The 24922-nt window shown below is 45.6% G+C and overlaps 1 protein-coding gene across 3 annotated transcripts in view; it reads left to right on the top strand.

Moving 5' to 3' along the window:
* The window catches only part of abcg2a (ATP-binding cassette, sub-family G (WHITE), member 2a), a 64071-nt gene that overhangs the window by 35657 nt on the left and 3492 nt on the right, over nucleotides 1-24922 (top strand). For 2 of the 3 annotated variants that reach the window (XR_013496346.1, XM_078204827.1), the window contains exons 7-14: nucleotides 2065-2169; nucleotides 5244-5497; nucleotides 6536-6618; nucleotides 6741-6830; nucleotides 10675-10799; nucleotides 12770-12924; nucleotides 17262-17351; nucleotides 21920-22020. Coding sequence is in view for 2 of the 3 variants with exons in the window: in XM_078204827.1 (XP_078060953.1) it covers nucleotides 2065-2169; nucleotides 5244-5497; nucleotides 6536-6618; nucleotides 6741-6830; nucleotides 10675-10799; nucleotides 12770-12924; nucleotides 17262-17351; nucleotides 21920-22020 (1003 nt within the window). In the remaining variant the exon portion in view is untranslated. The remainder of the gene's footprint in view (nucleotides 1-2064; nucleotides 2170-5243; nucleotides 5498-6535; nucleotides 6619-6740; nucleotides 6831-10674; nucleotides 10800-12769; nucleotides 12925-17261; nucleotides 17352-21919; nucleotides 22021-24922) is intronic. The other variant, XM_078204926.1, reaches the window with a different exon arrangement.

The raw sequence follows: 24922 nt of genomic DNA on the forward strand, positions 1-24922 counted from the left end.
GGCCCTATTCTCATAACCCCACATATTTATCCTGCTAATCCCCTGACACTAGGGTCAATTTACCATGGCCAATCAACCTAACCCGCACATCTTTGGACTGTGGGAGGAAACCCAGGCAGACACGGGGAGAATGTGCAAACTCCACTCAGACAGTGACCCGAGGCCGTAATTGAACCTGGGTCCCTGGCGGCGTGAGGCAGCAGTGCTAACCACTGTGCCACCGTGCCGCCCCAAATTGGGATGTTGTTTTCAATGCTGGTTTCCACTGTGTCTGTCGATAGTCCAACCAGGTTCTTCACGTTAGGAATATAGAACTTGGGAACAGAGGTGGCCCATTCGAGCCTACTCCACCTTTTGAAAAGATCATGGCTGATCTGATTGTGGTCTCAACTCCACTTTTCTGCCACCGCCCCTCACCCATTTATCTCCCCCTCACCACAAAAATCTGTCCACCTCAGCTTTAAAAAGATTCAATGACCCAGCCCCCACTGCACTCTGGGAAAGACTAGTGATCCTCATAGAATCCCTACAGTGCAGAAGGAGGCCATTCAGCCCATCGGGTCTGCACCAACTCTCCAACAGAGCATCTTTCCCAGGCCCTATTCCCGTAACCCACATATTTAATTCCCCTAACCTACACATCTTGGGACCCGAAGGGGCAATTTAGCATGGCTAATACACATCGTTGGACTGTGGGAGGAAACCAGAGCACCTGGAGGAAACCCAGTCATAGAATCATAGAAACCCTACAGTGCAGAAGGAGGCCATTCGGCCCATCGAGTCTGCACCGACCACAATCCCACCCAGGCCCTACCCTCTCACATTTACCCGCTAATCTACACATCCCAGGACTCTAAGGGGCAATTTCTAACCTGGCCAATCAACCTAACCCGCACATCTTTGGACTGTGGGAGGAAACCGGAGCACCCGGAGGAAACCCACGCAGACACGAGGAGAATGTGCAAACTCCACACAGACAGTGACCCGAGCCGGGAATCGAACCCGGGACCCTGGAGCTGTGAAGCAGCAGTGCTAACCACTGTGCTACCGTGCCGCCCCTAACCACTGTGCTACCGTGCAGTCACAGGGACAATGCGCAAACTCTACACAGTCACCGAAGGCCGGAATTGAACCTGGGTCCGTGGTGTTGTGAGGCAGCAGTGCTAACCGCTGTGCCACCATGCCGCCCAAAAGAATTCGCCTCATCTCCATTTAAAAGGGGATGCTTATTCCTAAACTGTGTCCCCTGGTTCTAGTCTCCCCCAAGACAGGAAACATCCTCTTGGTATTCATCCTATTAGAGATCTTAGATGTTTCAATAAGATCACCTCTCATTCTTCTAAACTCCAATGGGTGTGGACCCAACCTGTTCACCCTTCCTTCAATGGGTAAGCTCTTCATCCCAGGAATTGAGTGAACCTTCACTGAACTGTTTCCAATGCAATAATATTCTTTTGTATCTAAAGTTCTGGAGACTGATGCATTTTACCTTCCTCCACACAATTCATCGGAAATTGGCCATCTTCCCATGAAATGTTTTGATATAATATTTATTGGGAAGCTGTTTCCAGTCAGCGAAGGGAGAATAACTTGAGGGAAAGGATCTAAAGTAATTGGCTAAAGTAACCAGAGGCAACATGAGGAAAACCTTTTTAACAGAATGATTGGTTAGGATTTGGCCTGCAGCGTCTGGGAGGGTGATGGATACAAATCCAATAGGAACCTTCCAAATGAATTTGAGTGAATTGTTGAAGGAGAGAAAAAGGACTTGGATAGGGGGAACGAGCAGGTGAGTGGAACCATCTGGATTGCTCTTTGAAAGAGCCTGTGACAAACCTGAAGGGCTGAATGGCCTCTTACTCTGTGGTACTAGTCCATGATTCAATAACCCAGAGATAACCAATGGGATGTGAATGATCATGAGTTGCTGGATGGTTGGACAGTTCCGAGAGCTGTTGGGAAATAGACAACCAAACTATCAATAATTGTGAAAACTAAACAATTTGATGTTTTATTGTTTGGGTTAACATTCACTCTTGCTTTTTTAAAAATCTTTTTGATCAGGATACAGCTGTGAGCCATTTAACAATCCTGCTGACTTTTTTCTTGACATCATCAATGGAGACTCGACTGCAGTCAACATGAATAAAGTTGTGGACTTGGATCCAGGTACAGTAAATACAAGGGGACCCAAATAGACAATATTGGTTGATTGTTCATGATAATGAATTGTAACACGCACCCCGGACATTCTCTCTTCCACCTTCTTCCGTCGGGAAAAAGATACAAAGGTCTGAGGTCATGTAGCAACTGACTCAAGAACGGCTTCTTCCCTGCTGCTATCAGACTTTTGAATGGACCTGTCTCGCACTAAGTTGATCTTTCTGTACACCCTAGCTATGATTGTAACACTACATTCTGCACCTTCTCCTTTCCTTCTCTATGAACAGTATGCTTTGTATAGCGCACAAGAAACAATACGTTTAACTGTATACTAATACATGTGACAATAATAAAATCAAAATCAAATTAAATCAAATTTTTAAAAAGGTTTATATATCTTTTTCCGATTACAAAATTACCCCCAGAATATGTCATGTTTTCATAACAGTTTAACTCTGATAATTATTTACCTGACATGAAAACAAGACACTTTTTTTTTACTAAATTACTTGAACCTTTAATTGGCTTCCTGACAAGAGACAAAAATTGGCAGACGATAGCTTCGTGAGTAAAGGAATACTGGACAACTAGGCGATAGTTCACAAGTCATACACAGCCTTTACTCTGCAGACCAGCTCAGACACAGGGCGAAACACGTTTGGTCTGGTCTGATTCTCTTGTCTGTTCCTTTTCTTCTCTTCTCGTTCACAAAAATACATGTATTCAAAAAATTTATGGAAGTACTTTCTGAAACATTTCAAGTTAAATGTTACAGGAAGTGCAATAGAACTCATTTTTCCTCCATGTAGTATGTTGTGTTCTGAGCTGCCTCAAAAGGGGAGGCGATGGCCTAGTGGTATTATCGCTAGACTATTAATCCAGAAACTCAGCTAATGTTCTGGGAACCTGGGTTCGAACCCCGCCACAGCAGATGGTGGAATTTGAATTCAATAAAAAATCTGGAATTGAGAATCTACTGATGACCATGAGACCATTGTCGATTGTCGGAAAAACCCATCTGGTTCACTAATGTCCCTTAGGGAAGGAAATCTGCCGTCCTTACCCGGTCTGGCCTACATGTGACTCCAGAGCCACAGCAATGTGGTTGACTCTCAACTGCCATCGGGCAACTAGGGATGGACAATAAATGCTGGCCCAGCCGGCGACACCCCTGTCCCACGAATGAATTAAAAAATACATACATATATAAATATATAGATATTTACAGTCTACGTTCTATGTCAGGCACAGCCTGAGGTGTTCCACACAGTTTCCAATCCCTCAGTGTAGGCTGACTCAAAGTCCTTTAGACTGGCTTTTCCCCTTTTTGAGTGCAGCTGCCCCAAGCTTTAATGCATCATTCAGAATGTGGTCCTGGATCTTGGAATTTGCCATTCAGTCATGGACAACTCTTTGCACTGAAAGATTGACAAACTCCCATTGAATGAGCCAACAGCTCTTGGAGATAGGACTTTCTCCTAGATGGGGAAGTGGGAGTCTTGCACTAATTAACAGCTTGTTGACAATGAAATCAACCCAGGGCTTGTCGGCCACACGGACAGGCTCAGCACCGACTCTTAAACCAGCACTGAGCCCAGCTCCTCTATTCAATTAGAACTATAGAATCCCCACAGTGCAGAAAGAGGCCATTCGGCCCCCCATTGTGTCTGCATCAACTCTCCTAAAGAGCATCTTACCCAGGCCCAAACCCCACCCCCCTCTCCCTGTAATCCCACGCATTGACCGTGGCTAATCTACCTAACCTTCACATCCCTAGACACTAAGGGGCAATTTAGCATGGCCAATCCATCTAACCACATCTTTGGACACTAAGGGGCAATTTAGCACGGCCTATTCACCTAACCTTCAAATCTTTGGATGCTAAGGGGCAATTTAGCATGGCCAATCCACTTAACCTGCACATCTTTGGACTGTGGCAGGAAACCTGAGCACCCGGAGGAAACCCACGCAGACACAGGGAGAACGTGCAGACTCTGCACAGACAGTGACCCAAGGCCAGAATTGAACCCAGATCCCTGGCGCTGTGAAGCAGCAGTGCTAAACACTGTGCTGGCCTTAGAGGGTGAATTCAATGTTAAATCGGGTACAGAAAGAGAAATGAGGTGCAGAAAGAAAGATCAGAATTACAGCAAGGGAGGAAAAGGGTCTGAATGGAAAAGTGAAAAGAAAAGTTTTAATTTTAAATGAAATACTTTGAAAGATCTCCAACAAAATCACAAGGAACTACAAAGGATCGTGAATGTAGCCCAGTCCATCACTCAAACCAGTCTCCCATCCATTGACTCTGTCTACACTTCCCGCTGCCTCGGCAAAGCAGCCAGCATAATTAAGGACCTCACACACCCCGGACATTCTCTCTTCCACCTTCTTCCGTCGGGAAAACGATACAAAAATCTGAGGTCACGTACTAACTGACTCAAGAACAGCTTCTTCCCTGCTGCTGTCAGACTTTTGAATAGACTTACCTTGCATTAAGTTGCTCTTTCTCTACGCCCTAGCTATGACTGTGACACTACATTCTGCACCCTCTCATTTCCTTCTCTATGAATGATGTGCTTTGCCTGTATAACGCGCAAGAAACAATACTTTTTACTGTATATTAATACAGTAAATGTGACAATAATAAATCAAATCAACAACAATTAAAACCTGAAGGAATGAGACTCGACATCTGTAATAGTTAATTTTCAGCGGCAGAGAGATTATCCGACAGTCATTTACACTTCTCAGATCATTAACAGGGTACATGGACTGAACTGGACAAGATGCAACTTTCTGTTCAGCTCTGACAAAGAGCCATCCAGACTCGAAACGTTGCCTCTATTCTCTCTCCACAGATGCTGTCCAGACCTGCTGAGATTTTCCAGCTTTTCCTGTTTATGTTTCCAATCCTAGCATCCACAGTAATTTTCTTTTAACATAACTCTCTGTCCTAGCTTTAGTTTGCAACCATTGTTCACACCATCCATGCATTTCAAAGCGAACTGATTTAAATTATTTAAATGCTGTGGGGTTGATTAAAGAGCTTATTAAAGTGTTTGGTTTGCCTCCTACCATAGAAATGGCTCTTGACGCATCTGATGTAAAGAAAGGCACTACCATAGCAGAGAAGCTAGCAGAGGAATACTCCAAATCCTACTATTACAGTGAAATGATATCCGAATTAAAGAAGCTGTCCAGTGGGAAAGTCGGAAATTCGGTGTCGGTTGCCCAGAGCATTACCTACACCACGTCATTCTTCCACCAACTGAAGTGGGTGACAAAACGATCTTTCAAAAACCTCCTGAGGAATCCCCAGGCTTCTATTGCTCAGGTAAGAACGAATCTCTCTGTTCTTCGTGAAGCTGAAATGCAAGGTGAAGAAATTACCCTCATGCACTGTCCGTTTCTTTTTGATTAAGTGACACATTTCACAAAAATAAAGGAGGAAAAGTTGCATTTATAGACTGCCTGATCTTATCTGACAGAAAATCCCCAAAGCACTTCATATGACTTGTCTTCTAGTACAAGCACTGTTCTTACACTGTCCTTCAAGACACATGAGTCGCTGAGCAGAAACTGATAGCCAAGTTCCGCACACATGAGGACGGCCTCAACCGGGATCTTGGGTTCATGTCACACTATCTGTAACCCCCACGACTTGCCTGGGTTTGCAAAATCTCACTAACTGTCCTGGCTTCAGGCAATTCACACCTCTTTCACCTGTGATTATCCCTCTCTCCACTTGCATTGTCTGCACCTGTAAAGACTTGATTACCTGTTCAGACTCACATTCCAACCATTATCTTGTAACTGAGCTTGTGTCTATATATGCCCTGTTTGTGAAACAAATCCCGCACTCACCTGATTGAGGAGCAGCGCTCTGAAAACTCGTGCTACCAAATAGACCTGTTGGACTTTAACCTGGTGTTGTGAGACTACTTACTGTCCTTATACAGGCAAACATGCTGTAGCGAGGTTGGACAGTCAGTCAAATGAGAGGCTTGATTATCTTTTAATAAAAGCGAAATACTGCGGATACTGGAAATCTGAAATAAAAACAGAAAATGCTGGAAATACTCAGCAAGTCTAGCAGCATCGGTGAAGAGAGAAGCAGAGTTAATGTTTCAAATTCATTGATCCTTCTGCAGAACTGGAAAGGATTTGAAATGTGATGAATTATTTACTTAGAGAAGGGGTTGGGGCAGAATGGAAAGTCAATGAGAAGTCGGAGTTAAGGAGAGATTGACAAAGATGTCATGGACGTGAGACAAAGGGGCTGTTAATGGTGCCATTAGGGACTGAAGAATATTAGTAGTGGCCACCATCCTGAAATGTTTATTGTTCTAATCAATTTTGTTGATTTCATTAGGTGCTGGTTACACTTGTCCTGGGGCTGATTGTGGGAGCAATATTTTTTGGAGTGCAGGATAATCTAACGGGAATTCAGAACAGGTGAGTATAACGCCACAGATTCCAGCACTTAATGGAAACACTGAAAGCCCTCGGCGGAACACGTTGGGTGAAAGATCTGGAATAAGTCATGAGCACTCCTGATCGTTTCTGCTTTCTTACAGAGCGGGTGCAATGTTCTTTCTGACCACTAACCAGTGTTTCAGCAGCTTATCCGTTATTGAGCTGTTTATCACGGAAAAGAAGATCTTCATGTAGGTGACTGTTTTGATTTTCTGACATTAATGCCCAACCCGTTTTGTTTGCCTGAATTTAGAATTGTAATAAAAAATCTATTTGCAACTTACAAATATTCAACTTCTAGGAATGGACCAAGCTGGCTATGTGATCCTCTGTGAGAAGTCTCACAACACCAGGTTAAAGTCCAACAGGTTTATTTGGTAGCTGCTCTTCGGGCAGCGCTCCGAAAGCCAGTGGCTTGTGTTACCAAATAAACCTGTTGGACTTTAACCTGGTGTTGTGAGACTTCTTACTGTGTTCACCCCAGTCCAACGCCGGCATCTCCACATTATGTGATCCTCACCAGTGCTCTGAAATTGCACAGAGTGCCATTGAATCAGAATGAGGAAAGGCAGCAGCGAAACCAGCGAGTTTCCCACAGCTTTTCTCGCCTGCTCCAGGCAATTTTGGGAAAATCAATCCCTGCCAAAGGGTCTGGGGAACAGGCAGGGAAATGGAGTTAAGGACACAGCCATGATCAGTTAGAGCAGGTTGGAGGGGTCAAATGGCCTACCTTTGCTCCTAATTCTTGTGTTCTAGTTTTCTAAACATCTTCTTTTCTAAATTTCAATGCCCAATACAGGCTAATTTAATTGAAATGTAATCACCAGGGTAAAATATGGTCCAATTAAATTAAATAATGCCTTGTGTTTATAACGGAATCTTTCTTTTTGTTCTTTCTTTCTCACATGCAAAATTTTAAGTATAATTAACAGAATTTAGAACAGATTAGGAGCCATCAATATTCCCGATAGAATCCCGTTATTCCAAAAGATTTCTTTCCGTCTCTAGACTAGGTGCTACACGGTCCTTCAGGAACTTGTTCGTAAATGTCGATCCCAATATCATCACAATGTGAAATGGCCATGAATCACAAACATGCTCTCCATTCCATGGGAATTCTTTGCAAGCAGTCCATGTCCATGTGTAGCAAGACCGGGACAACATTCAGACTGGGACTGATAAGTGACGAGTAACACCATAAGAGTGCCAGGCAATGACCATCTCCAACAAAGAGAGAATTTGACCATCTTCTCTTGACATTTAATGGTACTACAATTGCTGAATCCCCCAATGCCAACATCCTGGGGGGTCACCATTGACCTGAACTGGACCCAGCCATATACAATCTGTCAGAGGTTAGGGATTCTGCTGAGAGTAACTCACTTCCTGATTCCCCAAAACCTGTCCACAATCCACCCGGAAAAAGTCAAGAGTGTGATGGAATTCTCTCCACTTGCTTGGATGGGTGCAGCTCCAGCAGTCAGGAAGCTCAATACCATCCAGGACACCGCAGCCCCGCTTGATTGACACCCATCCACAAACATTCACTCCAAACACCACCGATGCATAGTGGCAGCCATGTGTACCATCTACAAGATGCACTGCAGGAACTCATCAACGCTCCTTCGACAGCACCTTCCAAACCTGCAACCTCTACCACCTAGAGACCAGCAGATACCTGGGAACACCACCACCTACAAGTTCCCCTCCAAGTCACTCATCATCATCATGACTTGGAAATATTTCGGCCGCTCCTTCACTGTCGCTGGGTCAAAATCCTGGAACTCCCTTCCTTTTGACAAGGTCCCACACAAGAGATTATTGAGCAAAATTAAAGCTCATAGTATTGCGGGTAATGTGGATAGAGAATTGGTTGGCAGACAGGAAGCCGAGAGTAGGAATAAATGGGTCCTTTTTCAGAGCAGCAGGCTACTTACTAGTGGGGTACCGCAAGATTCAGTACTGGGACCCCAGCTGTTCACAATATACATTGATGATTTAGACAAAGGAATTGAATGCAATATATCCAAATTTCCAGATGACATTAAGCTGGATGGCAGTGTGTACTGTGAGGAGGATGCTAAGAGGCTGCAGGGTGACTTGGACAGGCTGGCTGAGTGGGTAAATATTTAGCAAATGCAATATAATGTGGATAAATGTGAGGTTATCCACTTTGGTGGCAAAAACAGGAAGACTATTATCTGAATGGTGGCAGTTTGGGAAAAGGGGAAGTGCAATGTGATCTGGGTGTCATGGTGGAAGTGTCGCTAAACGTTGGCATGCAGATACAGCAGGCGATGAGGAAAGCTAATGGCATGCTGGCCTTCATAGCAAGAGGATTTGAGAACAGGAGTAAGGATGTCTTGATGCAGTTATACAGGACCTTGGTGAGGCCACACCTTGAGTATTGTGTGTAGTTTTGGTCTCCTAGTCTGAGGAAGGACATTCTTGCTATTGACAGAATCCAGGAAAGGTTCATCAGACTGATTCCCGGAATGGTAGGACTGATATATGAAGAGAGACCGGATCGACTGGGCTTGTACTCACTGGAATTTAGAAGAATGAGAGGGGATCTCATAGAAACATATAAAATCCTGATGGGACTGAACAGGCTAGATGTGGGAAGAATATTTCCGATTTTGGGGAAGTCCAGAACTAGGGGTCACAGTCTAAGGATAAGGGGTAAGCCATTCAGGACTGAGATGAGAAGAACTTCTTCAGCCGGAGAGTTGTGAACCTGTGGAATTCCCTCTCTCAGAAAGCTGATGGGGCCAGTTTGTTAGATATGTTCTAGAGGGAGCTGGACGTGGCCCTTGTGGCTAAAGGGATTAAGGGGTATGGAGAGAAAGTGGGAGTGGGATACTGAGAGTGCATGATCAGCCATGATCATATTGAAGGCCAAATGGCCTTCTCCTGCACCTATTGTCTATGTTTCTACCAGCACTGTGGGTGTACCTACAATACATGAACTGCAACAGTTCAAGAAGGCAGCTCACCACCTTACGGATAATTAGGGATGGGCAATAAATGCTGACCTAGCCAGCGATGCCCATATCCCATGAGAGAATAAAAAAGTGAGGGGTTTACTCTGGTGCAACATTGGATGAAAGAAGGTTTTGTATTGAGATCTGCAGCTGTAAATGGGTGGGATCTCTGCCCTTGGGGTCCTTGGTCCTGGGGAATGCCTTGCCCTGTCTAGTTAAGTGTCAGTCGAGCCTCCTTTCAAGGGTCTTGATGAAAGGAGGCAGCACAGGGCTCTTACCAGCATTTTGTTTTGCGAAAATATTTCTTTATTAGTAAAAATATCTGAAAGAACATTTAAGATTTCAAAGTGAACATCACACAGTGCAATAATATTTAGGTTTCCTACAAACATCGTGTTGCATCCTGAGGTGCTTCAATGTAGTCAAAGAAAATGCCAGAATTACAAAATGGTCACTATGCTGCAAAGGTATTTAAGTTGTCTACGTCGATCAAGTTGCACTCTGAGGAGCTTCAATGCAATTGTGCTATATTTAATACTCACTGTATACATTCAGTGTGAGTCATTCAGCCCAACGGGATTCTGCTCCCTTCAGTGCACTGTGACTGAAAGGTCTTAGACAGCGACCTTCCCCATTGTGCCTCTGAGGTGGCTTCCTCCAGCTTTAGTGTGTTCCTCAGGACGTAGTCCTGGCCTTGGTAATGTCAACTTTTTTCAACTCTTGTCAACTTTTTTTTTTGTGATTTTTAAAAAAAAACTCCATTCTTAAAGTTACAAATCCACCGCTCAGAATAGACCAGGCAAGCTTGAATCCATCTCCTTGCTTGCTCCAAATATCAAGTTCAATTTGAATCTAATTTATGCTCCCCACAAGAGACAAACAAGATCCAAGCAGACAAGATAAGGTGGGCAAGACCCCATTGCCTGCATGAAATAGTGCCCAGAGAAGCTATTTCTCCTGGTGGGAGAGTTGCACAATGCAGCTAGTCTGTCTATCTCCAATCCTCGATGATATTTGATGCTATGTCATGGTGATTTTATTTTACTTACAGACATGAATATATCAGTGGATACTACAGAGTAAGTTCATACTTCATAGCAAAGTTGTTTGTTGACTTGATACCCATGAGAGCAGTACCAGCCATCGTACTTACAATTACAACCTACTTCCTGATTGGTAAGCAACAACGTTTCAATGTTTTGACTTCAGAGCTTTCAAGGGTCAAATGTTTTAGGGAGCAGAAAGTGGCCATGGCTGTGTGAGATGCCTGAAGAGATTAGCCCTAAGGAGTTGAAGGATGACAATTTGGTAGAGCGGATGAGATATTAATCATCTACCTGCACTGGAAGGTGTTTTGGGGGCAGCTAACAGACATACTGGCCTGCTCTGTGATGGTCTCTGGGCTGGAGTGGTGAGGCCGGTGTGCTTTCTGGAACTATCTCTGGGATTAAGATATTCCTGTGATCTCCTCTGATTAAAGCCTGGAGGACCTTGTGACCGAAGCGGGGTTCTGCATTCTTCTGGTGGCTTGCGGACTTCCTCCTCTGGTTTCTGGACATCTGTGTGTCCGTGGAGACAGGTGGGCTGGAGAGTGAGATGTGTGCATTTGGGCGGTGTTTAAATGTGGAACCCGCACCTTTGACCCCAGCAAGTAACAGTGGGCAGGCGAATTAACTCCCAACCCTCCAGGTGAATTGGAGACTGTGTATAATTAATATCCAAGTGCGATATTCAGCCGTTCCGAGGGTGGGATCTCTGCCCCTGGAGTCCCAGTGGTATTATCGCTAGATTATTAATCCAGAAACTCCACTAATGTTCTGGGGACCCGGGTTCGAATCCTGCCATGGCAGATGTTGGAATTTGAATTCAATAAAAAATATCTGGAATTAAGAATCTACTGATGACCATGAAACCATTGTCGATTGTCGGAAAAACCCATCTGGTTCACTAATGTCCTTTAGGGAAGGAAATCTGCTGTCCTTACCTGGTCTAGCCTACATTGACTCCAGAGCCACAGCAATGTGGTTGACTCTCTACCCTCCAAGGGCAACTAGGGATGGGCAATAAATGCTGTCCAGCCAGCGACGCCCATGTCCCACGAATGAATAGAGAAGAAAAGGATGCGCACTATGAAATCCATCAGCGCAAATGGAAAATTCCGCCCATGGTCTTTGTGACTGCTGGAATGGGAATATTTTAAATGTAGTGTCCACTCAAGTATAAAGGTAAAATGTACACGTGGAGCCACAATGAAAAGTATGAATGTATGTTGGATATTAAATCCAATATTTTAAGCAAAAATAGATTTTTTCAAACAAGAAAATATTCTTTAAAATTATTATGTCAACCACAAGTCATCAAACAAACAATATTTAAAGTATGAGATTCATTGTGTCAGATTGCCTTGATAAATAAAATATAAATACATCATAATCGTGGGTGAGATTTACTGGTCTTGCCCGCTGTGGGATTCATAGTGGGCGGGACAGAACATTTAGCGGAGCGTTTAAAGGTCCGTTAATCTTGGGCGGGAATTTCCAGTCTTGGCGCCGTTCAGCCAGAAAATCTTCCCCCGGTTTGTTAAAAATAATTCAGACTGCACAGAGCAAGTCTTACCCAAATATTTGGGCGGCATGGCTGCTTCACAGCACCAGGGACCCGGGTTCGAATCCCGGCTCGGGTCACTGTCTGTGCGGAGTCTGCACATTCTGCCCGTGTCTGCGTGGGTCTCCTCCGGGTGCTCCGGTTTCCTGAAAGACGTGCTGGTTAGGGAGCATTGACCTGAACAGGTGCTGGAGTGTGGGGACTAGGGGATTTTCACAGTAACTTCATTGCAGAGTAAGCCTTACTTGTAACACTAATAAATGAACTTTAACTTTAAATATCATGGCCAGAATTTTCCGGCGGTTCACATTTTCCTGCTGCTGCTGCGAACGCGGACAGAGAATTCATCGCTCCGTTCACTGCAGCGGGACTGGAGAATCCCACCAGCCTGAACGGCTGCAAAATTCCAGCCCTTATCTTTCAGGACGATGCAATTTTCTTTATTCCAGATAGAAGCTGACACCGCATTGTAGAACGAGACACAATGATTGATTTGACAGGTCAGAGTTTGAAAATTAGACTGCGTATTTTTTCTTTTTCAGGATTGAAGCTCCAGCCTGCTGCCTTTTTCATTGCGATGCTGACATTAATCCAAGTGTCTGTGACAGCTGCGTCTCTGGGACTGGCTGTTGCGACTGGACAGGACATCGTAGCCGTTGCAAACCTCACTATTACTGTTGTGTTCGTTCTCATGATCGTACGTTGCACCAATTTGTTTTTTTACTTACTCTTGTGTCTTCAAATACCTCTCACTCACCCTATCTCTGTAATCTCTTCTAGTCCTATAGAACATAGAATCCCTGCAGTGCAGAAGGAGGCCTTTCGGCCCATCGAATCTGCACCGACCACAATCCCACCCAGGCCCTATTCCCGTAACTCCACATATTTACCCTGCTAATCCCCCTGACACTAGGGTCAATTTAGCATGGCAAATGCATTTAACCCGCAATTTTTGGAGTGTGAGAGGAAACCGGAGCACCCGGAGGAAACCCACGCTGTCACGGGGAGAATGTGCAAACTCCACACAGACAATGACCCAAGGCCAGAATTGAACCCGGGTCCCTGGCGCTGTGAGGCTAACCACTGCGCCTATAACCGCTCAGATATCTGTGCTCCTCTAATCTGGCCACTTGAGCATGCCTGATTTTCATCATTCCATCAGTGAGGGCTGTACCTTCAGCTGCCTGGGCGCTAAGCCCTGGAATTCCCGTCCTAAGCCACTCTTTCCCCCTTCAATCCCCTTTAAAATTGGTCTTTAGAAGCCAACCTCTTTGACCAAGCTCCTGGTACATGTCCTAACTTCCTCTTTCGGTGTTCAGTGGCAATTTTGGATAAGTCACCTAGTGAAGTAGTTTACGATCTTTTAGTGCAGGTAATGGACCCCCTATACAGCATTCCAAACTCTGGGAGGAGCCGAAACTGGCTACATTCAAAGCTGGAAACTGTTTTACCAACCCCATCATCAGGCACTGCTGATCGTTCCATCATTTATTAACAAAAGGTCAACTTACAGGATTCCATTCATGACCCCACACCCAACTGTATCCCCCACACCCCCCCCCCCTCCCAATTAGTTCTTCTCCCATTTGTTCTTAAAGATTTATTTTGTGTACAGCATTGGCAGTGGATGGTTACTTCTAGCTTGCTGCATATCTGGGTCGCTATACACTGATCCTTGCTTTTTTAAATTTGATTTGATTTATGATTGCCACATGTATCGAGATACAGTGAAAAGTATTGTTTCTTGCGCACCATACAGACAAAGCATACCGTTCATAGGGTACATCGGGGAGAAGGAAAGGAGAGAGTGCAGAATGTAGTGTTACAGTCACAGCTAGGGTGTAGAGAAAGATCAACTTAATGTGAGGCAGATCCATTCAAAAGTCTGACGGCAGGGAAGAAGCTGTTCTTGAGTTGGTTGGTACGTGACCTCAGATTTTTGTATCTTTTTCCCGACGGAAGAAGGTGGAAGAGAGAATGTCCGGGATGCGTGGGGGTCCTTGATTATGCCGGCTGCTTTGCCGAGGCAGCGAGAAGTGTAGACAGAGTCAATGGATGGGAGGCTGGTTTGCGTGATGGACTGAGCTACGTTCACAACCCTTTGTAGTTTCTTGCGATCTTGGACAGAGCAGGAGCCACACCAAGCTGTGATACATCCGGAAAGGATGTTTTTATGGTGCATCTATAAAAGTTGGTGAAAGTCAACATTTCATGGCGCAAGTTGACCTGGTTCACCCCCTCATCCTCTTCCCATCCGGCTGAGTCTGTCTCAGTGGAGAAATCAGCCTGGCATTAAGCTTTAATGAACAATAATCCTATAGTTAACTATAGAAATATATAAGTATTTTCTCCCACTTGGACCCAAAATCCCTGTGTCCGGCACATATCCAGTGCCAAGCTTCCCAAATACAGGGTCTATACCTGTATTAAATCGAGTTGTTGTTTTAAATGGTGCCTGTGTTGTTCTTTAAGATATACAGATGCTCCATCGGTTTGCATGCTTTCCGCATACATTGAGCCAATAAAAATAGAAAATGCTGGAAAAACTCAGCAGGTCAGGCAGCATCTGTGGAGGTAGAACCACCTTGTACCGTAACCTTCATTGGAATCTTCATCAGTTCCAATGAAAGGTCACTCAATCTGAAACGTTGGGGGAGATTTTCAACCCTGATCAACGAGACACAAATCCCGTTATGGCCAGAAACACTCACGAGGGGGTCATTACAGGATTTGTGGCGGGGTGGTCTCAAAATGAGATTGTCCCTGATCCCCTCCCCCGCTGGTGACACCATCAGATTCATGCCCAGTGAGGGCATGAATCTAATTACCATACATTTAAATATATTTTAATATGCTAAACTGGCTTAATGCCATATCTTCCGGGAACATCAGATGTTCCCACCCACTGGTGTAATGTAATGCTGGTGTGAATCACTACTGGTCTCCATGCCGATGACCATCCTGGGGGGCTAGATGGCCAGTGTAACCCCTGAGTAGTCAGGGACATGGCTGGGCTGTGGCATGGAACAGCCAGGGGGTGATCCCCAGTTGGCCTGCCAAGGGTATGGGGTGAGAAGGGGGCAGGGCATTTGGGGGCCCCATTGGGAAGGCCTATGCCAGCGATCCTTGGAGTAGGGTGGGGAGGAGGGGGTTGATTCTGGCGATCAGTGATGTGGGGGGATTGCAACTGCCAGGGAGACTCGATGAAGGGGTTCCTGATGTCCATGAGGTGGGGAAGAGGGAGGCCTGTCATTGAGATTGGGGCGCCCTTTTTAGGTCCACCCCTCACAATGACACAATGCAAAACATACACCCCCCTGGCTCTAAATGGCAAAGTTTGGGAAGATCTGGGTGGAACGGCTGCCTGATTCTCTGGGGAGGAATATGTCGATTTTCGGTCTGAACCAGACACTTTGGGCAGACTTTTACCGGCACGTCCACCCGAGGTTCATACGATCCTGTCTGAAGCCAATGGAGAATGCCGTTCTCCGAGCCTCGCCCGCTCCCGGAATTGGGGCAGACGTGCCGGTAAAATTCCGACCTTTGGGCGTAATCTTACTGGCCGTTCGAATTCTCCGACCAGCTGCAGCGAGGTCGGAGAATTTGGAGCCCAGCCAAATCTCCATTCACTGGGATGGGAAAATCCCGCCAGCGCGAACAGCTGTAACATTCTGGCCATTGCGGATTTTCTTTGGGAAGATTCAGCCCGTTAACTCTGGTTCTCTCTCCACAGACGCTGCCAGACCTGCTGAGTTTTTCCAGCATTTATTTTGGTTTTATTTCCTATTTCCAGCATCTGCAGTGTTTGGCGATTGTATCAGCCGTGGGTCCTGGGCAGAAACCCAGTCAAAGAAAAGTAGTGACAGATGCCGAATCCTACACCATTGTGAAAAGCCGATAGTGTCAATGTTCAGACACGAGTGGCCCAGACATGAGTCAGAGAGCGGGATTTTCCCGTGCCGGTGTCTGACGGAATCTTCCTGTTTCACTGAATTCAATGGAATTTTGGTTGGCTTTCCCCATTCGCCGCGTGGTAACCCACCATGGTGGAGTCGGGGGATCCCAAATTCCTGCGTGTATAGCGCACTATTCCTATCCATGACTGGGACCTGACATCGGCACCTGAGACCCAATCAGTGGCCAGTGTACAAGCTCATTGTACATTACTCATTAAGGATGTTGGTGAGCCAATAGGTGTGAGGGATGAGTGGCCCCACCTCGCTGTGGGCATTGCCGATGTGGATAGGAGGAGGTGGGCATGCACTGTCCTAGACTATAAAGTTGACAATTATACAGGCCATACTACCAGATCGCTACTTTGGAGGGCATTGGGCTGTCTGTCTTTGCAACATTCTCCCCATGTCTGCGTGGGTTTCCTTCGGGAGCTCCAATTTCCTCCCACACACCAAAGATGTGCAGGATTGACCACGCTAAATTGCTCTTTCGTGTCCCAAGATGTGTAGGAGAGGTAGATTAGCATGTTTAATTGCCCCTTAGTGTTAGGGGGGATTAGCAGGGTAAATACATGGGGTTACAGCATTAGGGCCTTGGTGGGATTGTTGTCGGTGCAGGCTCGATGGGCCAAATGGCCTCCTTTTACACTGTAGGGATTCAAAGATCCAATGAGCCATGGCTGTCTAACAGTAGAAAAGGTTTAAAGAAGTTATTTGGGGTGTTGGCCTCCATGGATTAGCAGGGATTTGGTTGCCTCAGGGGGGGTCCTAACTGCTGATCTGAAAAAGCCGATCAGCATCTCTCCAGCGACCCACTCCCCCCGCCAAAACCATCCACTTTTAAAACGGCCTGGAGGCAGTCTCTTCCTGAGAGCAATTTAACAGCCCTCCCACCACTGATCCCATCCCTCAATTTGCCCACACAGTCAATGGTTCTGTTTCTGTGGTATTTAATGTGTTTCTATGTGTTATTTGCATTGGATTTAGAATGAGTGGTAGTTGGTGTTTTTTAAAATCATGTTTTGAGCAAAATATTGCCACAAAGTCTACATCAGTGTTAATGATTTGTGATTGTCTTCAGATCTTCTCGGGTCTCCTGGTGAACCTGCCCAGTGTTGTTAATTGGCTGTCTTGGCTGAAGTATCTCAGCATCCCGCGATATGGCCTGTCAGTAAGTACCGAGGAATTACGATATCTGTAGAAAAAAAGGATATGTGGTTGCAGAGTCATACAGCACAGAAGGAGGCCATTCAGCCCATTGTGCCAGTGTTGGCTCTTTGAAAGAGCTATCCAGTCAGTCCTAGTCCTGCGTGTCTCCTCCCATAGTCCTACAAATTTTACCTTTGAGTATTTATTCAATTTCCTTTTGAAAGTTATCATAGAAATCATAGAAACCCTACAGTACAGAAAGAGGCCATTCGGCCCATCGAGTCTGCACCGACCACAATCCCACCCAGGCCCTACCCCCATAGCCCTACATATTTTACCCACTAATCCCTCTAACCTACACATCTCAGGACACTAAGAGGCAATTTTTAGCATGGCCAATCAACCTAATCTGCACATCTTTGGAATGTGGGAGGAAACCGGAGCACCCGGAGGAAACCCACGCAGTCACGAGGAGAATGTGCAAACTCCACACAGACAGTGACCTAAGCCGGGAATCGAACCCAGGTTCCTGGAGCTGTGAAGCAGCAGTGCTAACCACTGTGCTACCGTGCCACCCCGATTGAATCTCCTCCCACTGCCCCTTCAGGCAGCGCCTTCCAGATCATAACAACTCGCCGTGTAAAACAAACATTCTCATCATCTCCACTGTGCCTTTTTTGCCAGTTAATTTAAATCTACATCCTTTGGTTAGTGACCCCTTTTGAAGTAGAAACAATTCTTCACCATTTTGAGTGATTCCTCATTTTGCATAACTCTTATTAAATGTCCCCTTAACTTTCTCTGCTCCAGAGAAAACTGCAGCTTTTCCAATCTCTCCACATAATTGAAGTCCCTCATCCCTAGAAACATTCTAATAAATCTCCTTTGCATCCTCTCCAAAGCCTTGACTTTCATTCTACAATGCAGTGCCCAGAATTGAACACAGTGCTTGAGCTGAGGCCTACTGGGGGTTGTAAAGGCGCAGTATAAATAACTTTCTCGTTTTTATGCTCTTTGCCTTTATCCATAATTATCCCATGTTTCCTTTTAACCAGTTTTTACACAGTAACTTCATTGCAGTGTTAATGTAAGCCTACTTGTGACACTAATAAATAAACTTGACTTAAAACTTAAATTTAAAAACTTTATTATTTATTATTGTCACATGTATTAACATACAGTGAAAAGTATTGTTTCTTGTGCGCTATACAGACAAAGCATACCTTTCATAGAGAAGGAAAGGAAAGTGCAGATTGTAGTGTTACAGTCATAGCTAGGGTGTAGAGAAAGATCAACTTAATGCAAGGTAATTCCATTCAAAACTCTGACAGCAGCAGGGAAGAAGCTGTTCTTGAGTCGGTTGGTACGTGACCTCAGATTTTTGTATCTTTTTCCTGACAGAAGAAGGTGGAAGAGAGAATGTCTGGGGTGCGTGGGGTCCTTAATTATGCTGACTGCTTTGCCGGAGCAGCGGGAAGTGTAGACAGAGTCAATGGATGGAAGGCTGGTTTGCGTGATGGACTGGGCTACATTCACGACCTTTAGTAGTTCCTTGTGGTCTTGAGCAGAGCAGGAGCCATACCAAGTTGTGATACAACCAGAAAGAATGCTTTCTATGGTGCATCTGTAAAGGTTGGTGAGAGTCATAGCTGACATGCCAAATTTCCTTAGTCTTCTGAGAAAGTAGAGGCATTGGTGGGTTTTCTTAACTATAGTGTCGGCATGGGGGGACCAGGACAGGTTGTTGGTGATCTGGACGCCTAAAAACTTGATCTGTCACCTTCAGAGATTTGCCTCTCAGTTCCTGCACCTATTTTAAAAATTCAGTTCATGTTGCCTCTTTTCATATTTTCTTCCAAAATAAACCACTCCACAATTCTCTGTATTTCACCTGCCGTTTGCCTGCCCGTTTCACCAGTCTGTCAATGTTCTCCTGAAGCACAAAGTGGTTAAAAGTGCATTTTGATCCTGGGTTTTATAAATAGAGAAAAGGCCGGAATTTTACCGGCATGCCCGCCCCGATTCCGGGGTCGGGTGAGGCTCGGAGAACGGCATTCCCCGTTGGCCTCGGGCGGGATCATGCGACCCTCGGGCGGACGTGCCGGCAGTATTCCACACGTAGACTACAAAGGCAAGGAGGCGTTGGTGAAAGTTTAAAGAATACTGGTCTGATCTCAGCTGCAGCACTGTGTTCATTTCTGGCCATCACGCTTTAAGAAGTGTGAAGGCATCCTTAGAGAGGGGGCAGAAAAGGTTTCTGAGAATGGTTCCTGGGAAGAGATACTTCAGTTAAATGTCTCTATAATGCCTAAATGGCCATGGACGGCATGGTGGCACAGTGGTTAGCGCTGTTGCCTCACAGAGCCAGAGACCCGGGTTCAATTCCCGGCTTGTGTCACTGCCTATGCAGAGTCTGCACATTCTCCCCGTGTCTGCGTGGGTTTCCTCCGGGTGCTCCAGTTTCCTCCCACACTCCAAAAGACGTGCTGGTTAGGGTGCATTGGCCGTGCCAAATTCTCCCTCAGTGTAACCCTAACAGGCGCCGGAGTGTGGCGACTAGGGGGTTTTCACAGTAACTTCATTGCAGTGTTAATGCAAGTTGATTTGTTTAAATAAACTTCAATCTCTTTTAGCACCGCTTTCTAATTCAGAGAGAAATTGTGTGCAGAGTGGTTGATGCTCATTGAGAATCTGATTAGGAACTAATCCAACAGAAAGGTTGGATGTGACACCGCCTACTCCATGGCAATGACTATTGGTACATCAGCCATCAGCATTTCCAAAGCACTGTGGGATAAGGTTTAATATGTCACAAAAGTTTAATATGGAAGATTAATTAATAATAACAAGGCTTGGTTTTCTGGAGCTGAAGAAGTGGGGAGTCGATGGACAGCACAGAGGTTAGCACTGCTGCCTCACAACTCCAGGGTCCCAGGTTCAATTCCGGCCTCGGATCACTGTCTGTGTGGAGTTTACATGTTCTCCCCATGTCTGCGTGGGTTTCCTCCGGGTGCTCTGGTTTCCTCCCACACTCCAAAGGAGTGCAGGTTAGGTTGATTGGCCATGCTAAATTGACAGGGGGATTAGCAAGGTAAATGTCTGGGGTTACGGGAGTGTAGGGCCAGGGTGGGATTGTCGTCGGTACAGACTTAATGGGCCGAATGGCCTCCTTCTGTACTGTAGGGATTCTAGGATGTTTAAGATTTTTAAGTTTATTTATGTGTCACCAGTAGGCTTACATTAATGCTGCAATGAAGTTACTGTGAAAATCCCCTAGCCATCACACTCCGGCGCCTGTTCGGGTACACTGAGGGAGAATTTAGCACAGCCAATGCATCTAACCAGCACGTCTTTCAGACTGTGGGAGAAAACCGGAGCACCCGGAGGAAACCCACGCAGACACGGGGAGAATGTGCAGTCACGGTGCTCAAAGCCTCGATAAACGAGGAGAAGCAGTTTCCAATGTCAACTAAGCAGCAGACACAGATTTAAGGCTACTGACAAAAAGAAACACGGGGGAGGTGAAGAGAATTTACACTTGCACAGCCAGTTGTTGCAATCAGGAATGCGTCACTGAAAAGCTGCTGAAAGCAGATTCAGTGGCAGTTTTCAAAAGAGGACTGGATTGAGGGGAAACATTGACAGGAATATGGGAAAAAAATAGTGGAGGAATGAGACTAATTCGATAGCTCATTCAAAGCACTGACATAGATATGATTATTCATTTGTGGGACATGGGCATTGCTGGCTGGCCAGCATTTATTGCCCATCCCTATTGCCCAAGGGCAGATGGGAGCCAACCACATTGCTGTGGATCTGGAGTCACATGTAGGCCAGACCAGCTAAGAACAGCAGATTTCCTTCCCTAAAGATCATTAGTGAACCAGATGGGCTTTTCCGACAAAAGTAAAAAGTTAAAGTTTATTTATGAGTCACAAGTAAGGCTTACATTAACACTGCAATGAAGTTACTGTGAAATTCCCCTAGTTGCCACACTCCGACGCCTGTTCGGGTCAATGCACCCTAACCAGCACGTCTTTCAGACTGTGGGAGGAAACCGGAGCACCCGGAGGAAACCCACGCAGACACGGGGAGAACGTGCAAACTCCACGCAGACAGTGGCCCAAGCCAGGAATTGAACCCGGGTCCGTGGCAGTGTGAGGCGGCAGTGTTAACCACTGGGTGCCACCGTGCCACCCACGATCGACAAGGGTTTCATTGTCACCAGTCGATTTGTTTGTGATTCCAGATTTTTTTAAAAATTGAATTCAAATTCCACCATCTGCCATGGCGGGATTCGAACCCGGGTCCCCAGAACATTAGCTGAGTTTCTGGATTAATAGTCTAGCGATAATACCACTAGGCCATCGCCTCCCCATGATGGGCTGAATAGTCACCTATGCAGTATGATGTTAACATAAATAATCAATCGTTCGACCTGCGGGTGAACTTTGGTGAAGCGCACTGTGTCAGGAGTGGGCTCGGTTGATTCAGTCATGTGATTTCTTTCACCTCTTGAACACTCTGTTGGAGGTAAGAAAGTACAAAGAATGCTTTTGTTACCCAATATATTGCTTTGGTTTTGCACAGGCTCTACAGGTGAATGAGTTTGCAGGTCTGAATTTTTGCAACAACTCTGGATCATCGACTCCCATTGAAAATATCTGTGAAGCACGTACCGACGTATTAACGTAAGTTTAATGTCTCAATGATCTATTTATTATATGTCACCTTTTGCAAATGCAGCTTCACCTTCTCAGTGCCCTCTACCTAATCCCCATTTCACCCTCTTTTCTGCAGCTGAGCTCCAACCTGTGTTGCTGCATTCAAGAAGGAAGGAAACTGCAGGGGTGGAGGGAAGGTGAAGGTGGGGGGGGGGGGGGGGGAATGGTGGAAGAGGAGGTAGAGATGTAACATCATAGGTTTGGGGTAGCTTGCAGAGCTATGGAGTGCTAGCAAGAGAGCTCAGGCTGAAGATCTCCTAGGCTCCCTGGTGGAGGCAACAACGGAAGACGGGATTCTTTCCCACCAGCAGACAGCCAGCAGAGAAAAGGTAACATCAGGGTCCTATAAAGGTAACTTTATAGGACCCTGGTTAGACCCCACTTGGAGTACTGCGCGCAGTTCTGGTCACCTCATTACAGGAAAGATGTTGAAGCCATTGAAAGGGTGCAGAGGAGATTTACAAGGATGTTGCCTGGATTGGGGGGCATGCCTTATGAGGATAGGTTGAGGGAGCTTGGTCTCTTCTCCCTGGAGAGACGAAGGATGAGAGGTGACCTGATAGAGGTTTACAAGATGTTGAGAGGTCTGGATAGGGTAGACTCTCAGAGGCTATTTCCAAGGGCTGAAATGGTTGCTACGAGAGGACACAGGTTTAAGGTGCTGGGGGGTAGGTACAGAGGAGATGTCAGGGGTAAGTTTTTCACTCAGAGGGTGGTGGGTGAGTGGAATCGGCTGACGTCGGTGGTGGTGGAGGCAAACTCGTTGGGGTCTTTTAAGAGACTTCTGGATGAGTACATGGGATTTAATGGGATTGAGGGCTATAGATAGGCCTAGAGGTAGGGATATGATCAGCGCAACTTGTGGGCCGAAGGGCCTGTTTGTGCTGTGGCTTTCTATGTTCTATGTTCTATCACTCTTGTGAAGCCCCTTTGTAAGTGTTGTCAGGCCAGTTGGCCTTATCTATCTTTTTTGGCTGGTATTGGTCTATCGAGGTGAGGAGACCGAGGTGAGGGAAACAGGAGAAAAATATCTTTACAAAGAAAGGTCAGAATTTTGATTGTACAATTAAGGATTTTTAAATGGTCAATGCTGACCATTCATTGAAGGATACAGCACAGATGAAGGCTGTTTAGCCCATCATGCCTGTGTCAGCCCTTTGAAAGAGATGTCCAATTAATCTCACTCTACTTTTTCCTGCAATTCCCTTCTCTTCCAAGTATGATTTCCAATAATAATTTTTACCACAGGCATAAGGATATCCTTGACTGGAAGCAGTTCAGAAAAAGGTCACTAAACTGATTCCTGGGATGAAGGGGTTGTCTTCTGGGGAAAGGTGGAGCAGGTTAGGCCAAGCCCAGCTGTAACGAAGGGTCATCCAGACTCGAAACGTTGGCTCTATTCTCTCTCCACAGATGCTGTCAGACTTGCTGAGATTTTCCAGCATTTTCTGTTTTTTGTTGTAAGCCAATACACATTGGAGTTTAGAAGAATGAGAATCATATTGGAACATTAGATTTTGAAGGGGATTGACAAGGTGGATTTGAAAGGATATTTCCTCTTGCGAGAATCTAGAACTTGGGGAGACAGTTTAAAAACAAGGGGTCTCCCATTTAAGATCGGGATGAAGAGGGATTTATTCTCTGAGGGTCAGCAGTCTGGAATTCTGTTCCCCGGAGAGCAGTGGTAGTTGAATAAATTCAACATCTTCATTCCAGCTTCTCTGCCGTTTGGCCATTCACACCCTCTATTCTCTCTATGGACTGCCATTAGCAGCCTTTTCCCCTGGTTTCTGTGGCTATGACTCATCTTTCATTCCCCCCTCCTGCAGTATAAATATCTCCCACTTTCTCTGCCTTTTAACTTTGACAAAGGATCATCTGGACTCGAAACGCCAGCTCTTTTCTCTCCTTACAGATGCTGCCAGACCTGCTGAGATTTTCCAGCATTTTCTCTTTTGGCATAAATTCAGGGTTGAGTTAGACAAGATTTTGTTTCGATTTATTATTGTCACATGTATTAGTATACAATGAAAAATATTGTTTCTTGCGTGCTATGCAGACAGAGCATACCATTCATAGAGAAGGAAGCGAGAGGGTGCAGAATGTAGTGTTCCAGTCATTTTGATTGAGAAGGGAGTTAAGGATGGTGGGGGATAGGCAGGACAATGGCGTTAAGGACACAGTCAAATCAGCCATGATCTTATTGACTGGCGGGACAGACTTGTTGGGCCAAATGGCCTACACCTGCTCCTATATCTTATGAGATTTCAGCTACAACATGGAAGCTATCATTTCCATTTTGCAAATGGAAATTTAAAAACTCCTATTTTAATGGCTCTTATTACCACTATCTTTAGCATTGAACTCTGATGTGGAGACACTAATTGGACTTTTCGGGACAATCCCATTCTTGTACCTTTAGATGCCCACTTAGTATAGGTGTCACCTTAGTAGCCAGTCATGGTTAGCTAGTCAGTTAGCAATGGTGAGAGTCTAAGGTGCATGGCACACATGATCAGATATCTTTCAGACTAGGAACAAGCTCTTGGGGCAAGATCTTCGTCCAGGTTTCTGAACCCTGCGATCAGGTTCAGACCTGAATCCTCGAATCCCTGTTGCACAGAAGAGGCCATTTGGCCAATCGAATCTGCACCAACTTTCTGACAGAGTATCTTACTCAGGCCCTCCGCTCCCCCCAACCCCCCCGCCACCCCATCCCTGTAAACCCCCACATTCACCATAGCTAATCCACCTAACCTGTACATCTATGTGGGAGGAAAGAGGAGCACCCGGAGGAAACCCACGCAGACACGGGGAGAACGTGCAAACTCCACACACAGTCAGTCAAGACAGGAATTAAACACAGGTC

This window comes from Mustelus asterias, chromosome 1 (genome assembly GCF_964213995.1).
Source record: "Mustelus asterias chromosome 1, sMusAst1.hap1.1, whole genome shotgun sequence".
Classification (NCBI taxonomy): Eukaryota; Metazoa; Chordata; class Chondrichthyes; order Carcharhiniformes; family Triakidae; genus Mustelus; species Mustelus asterias.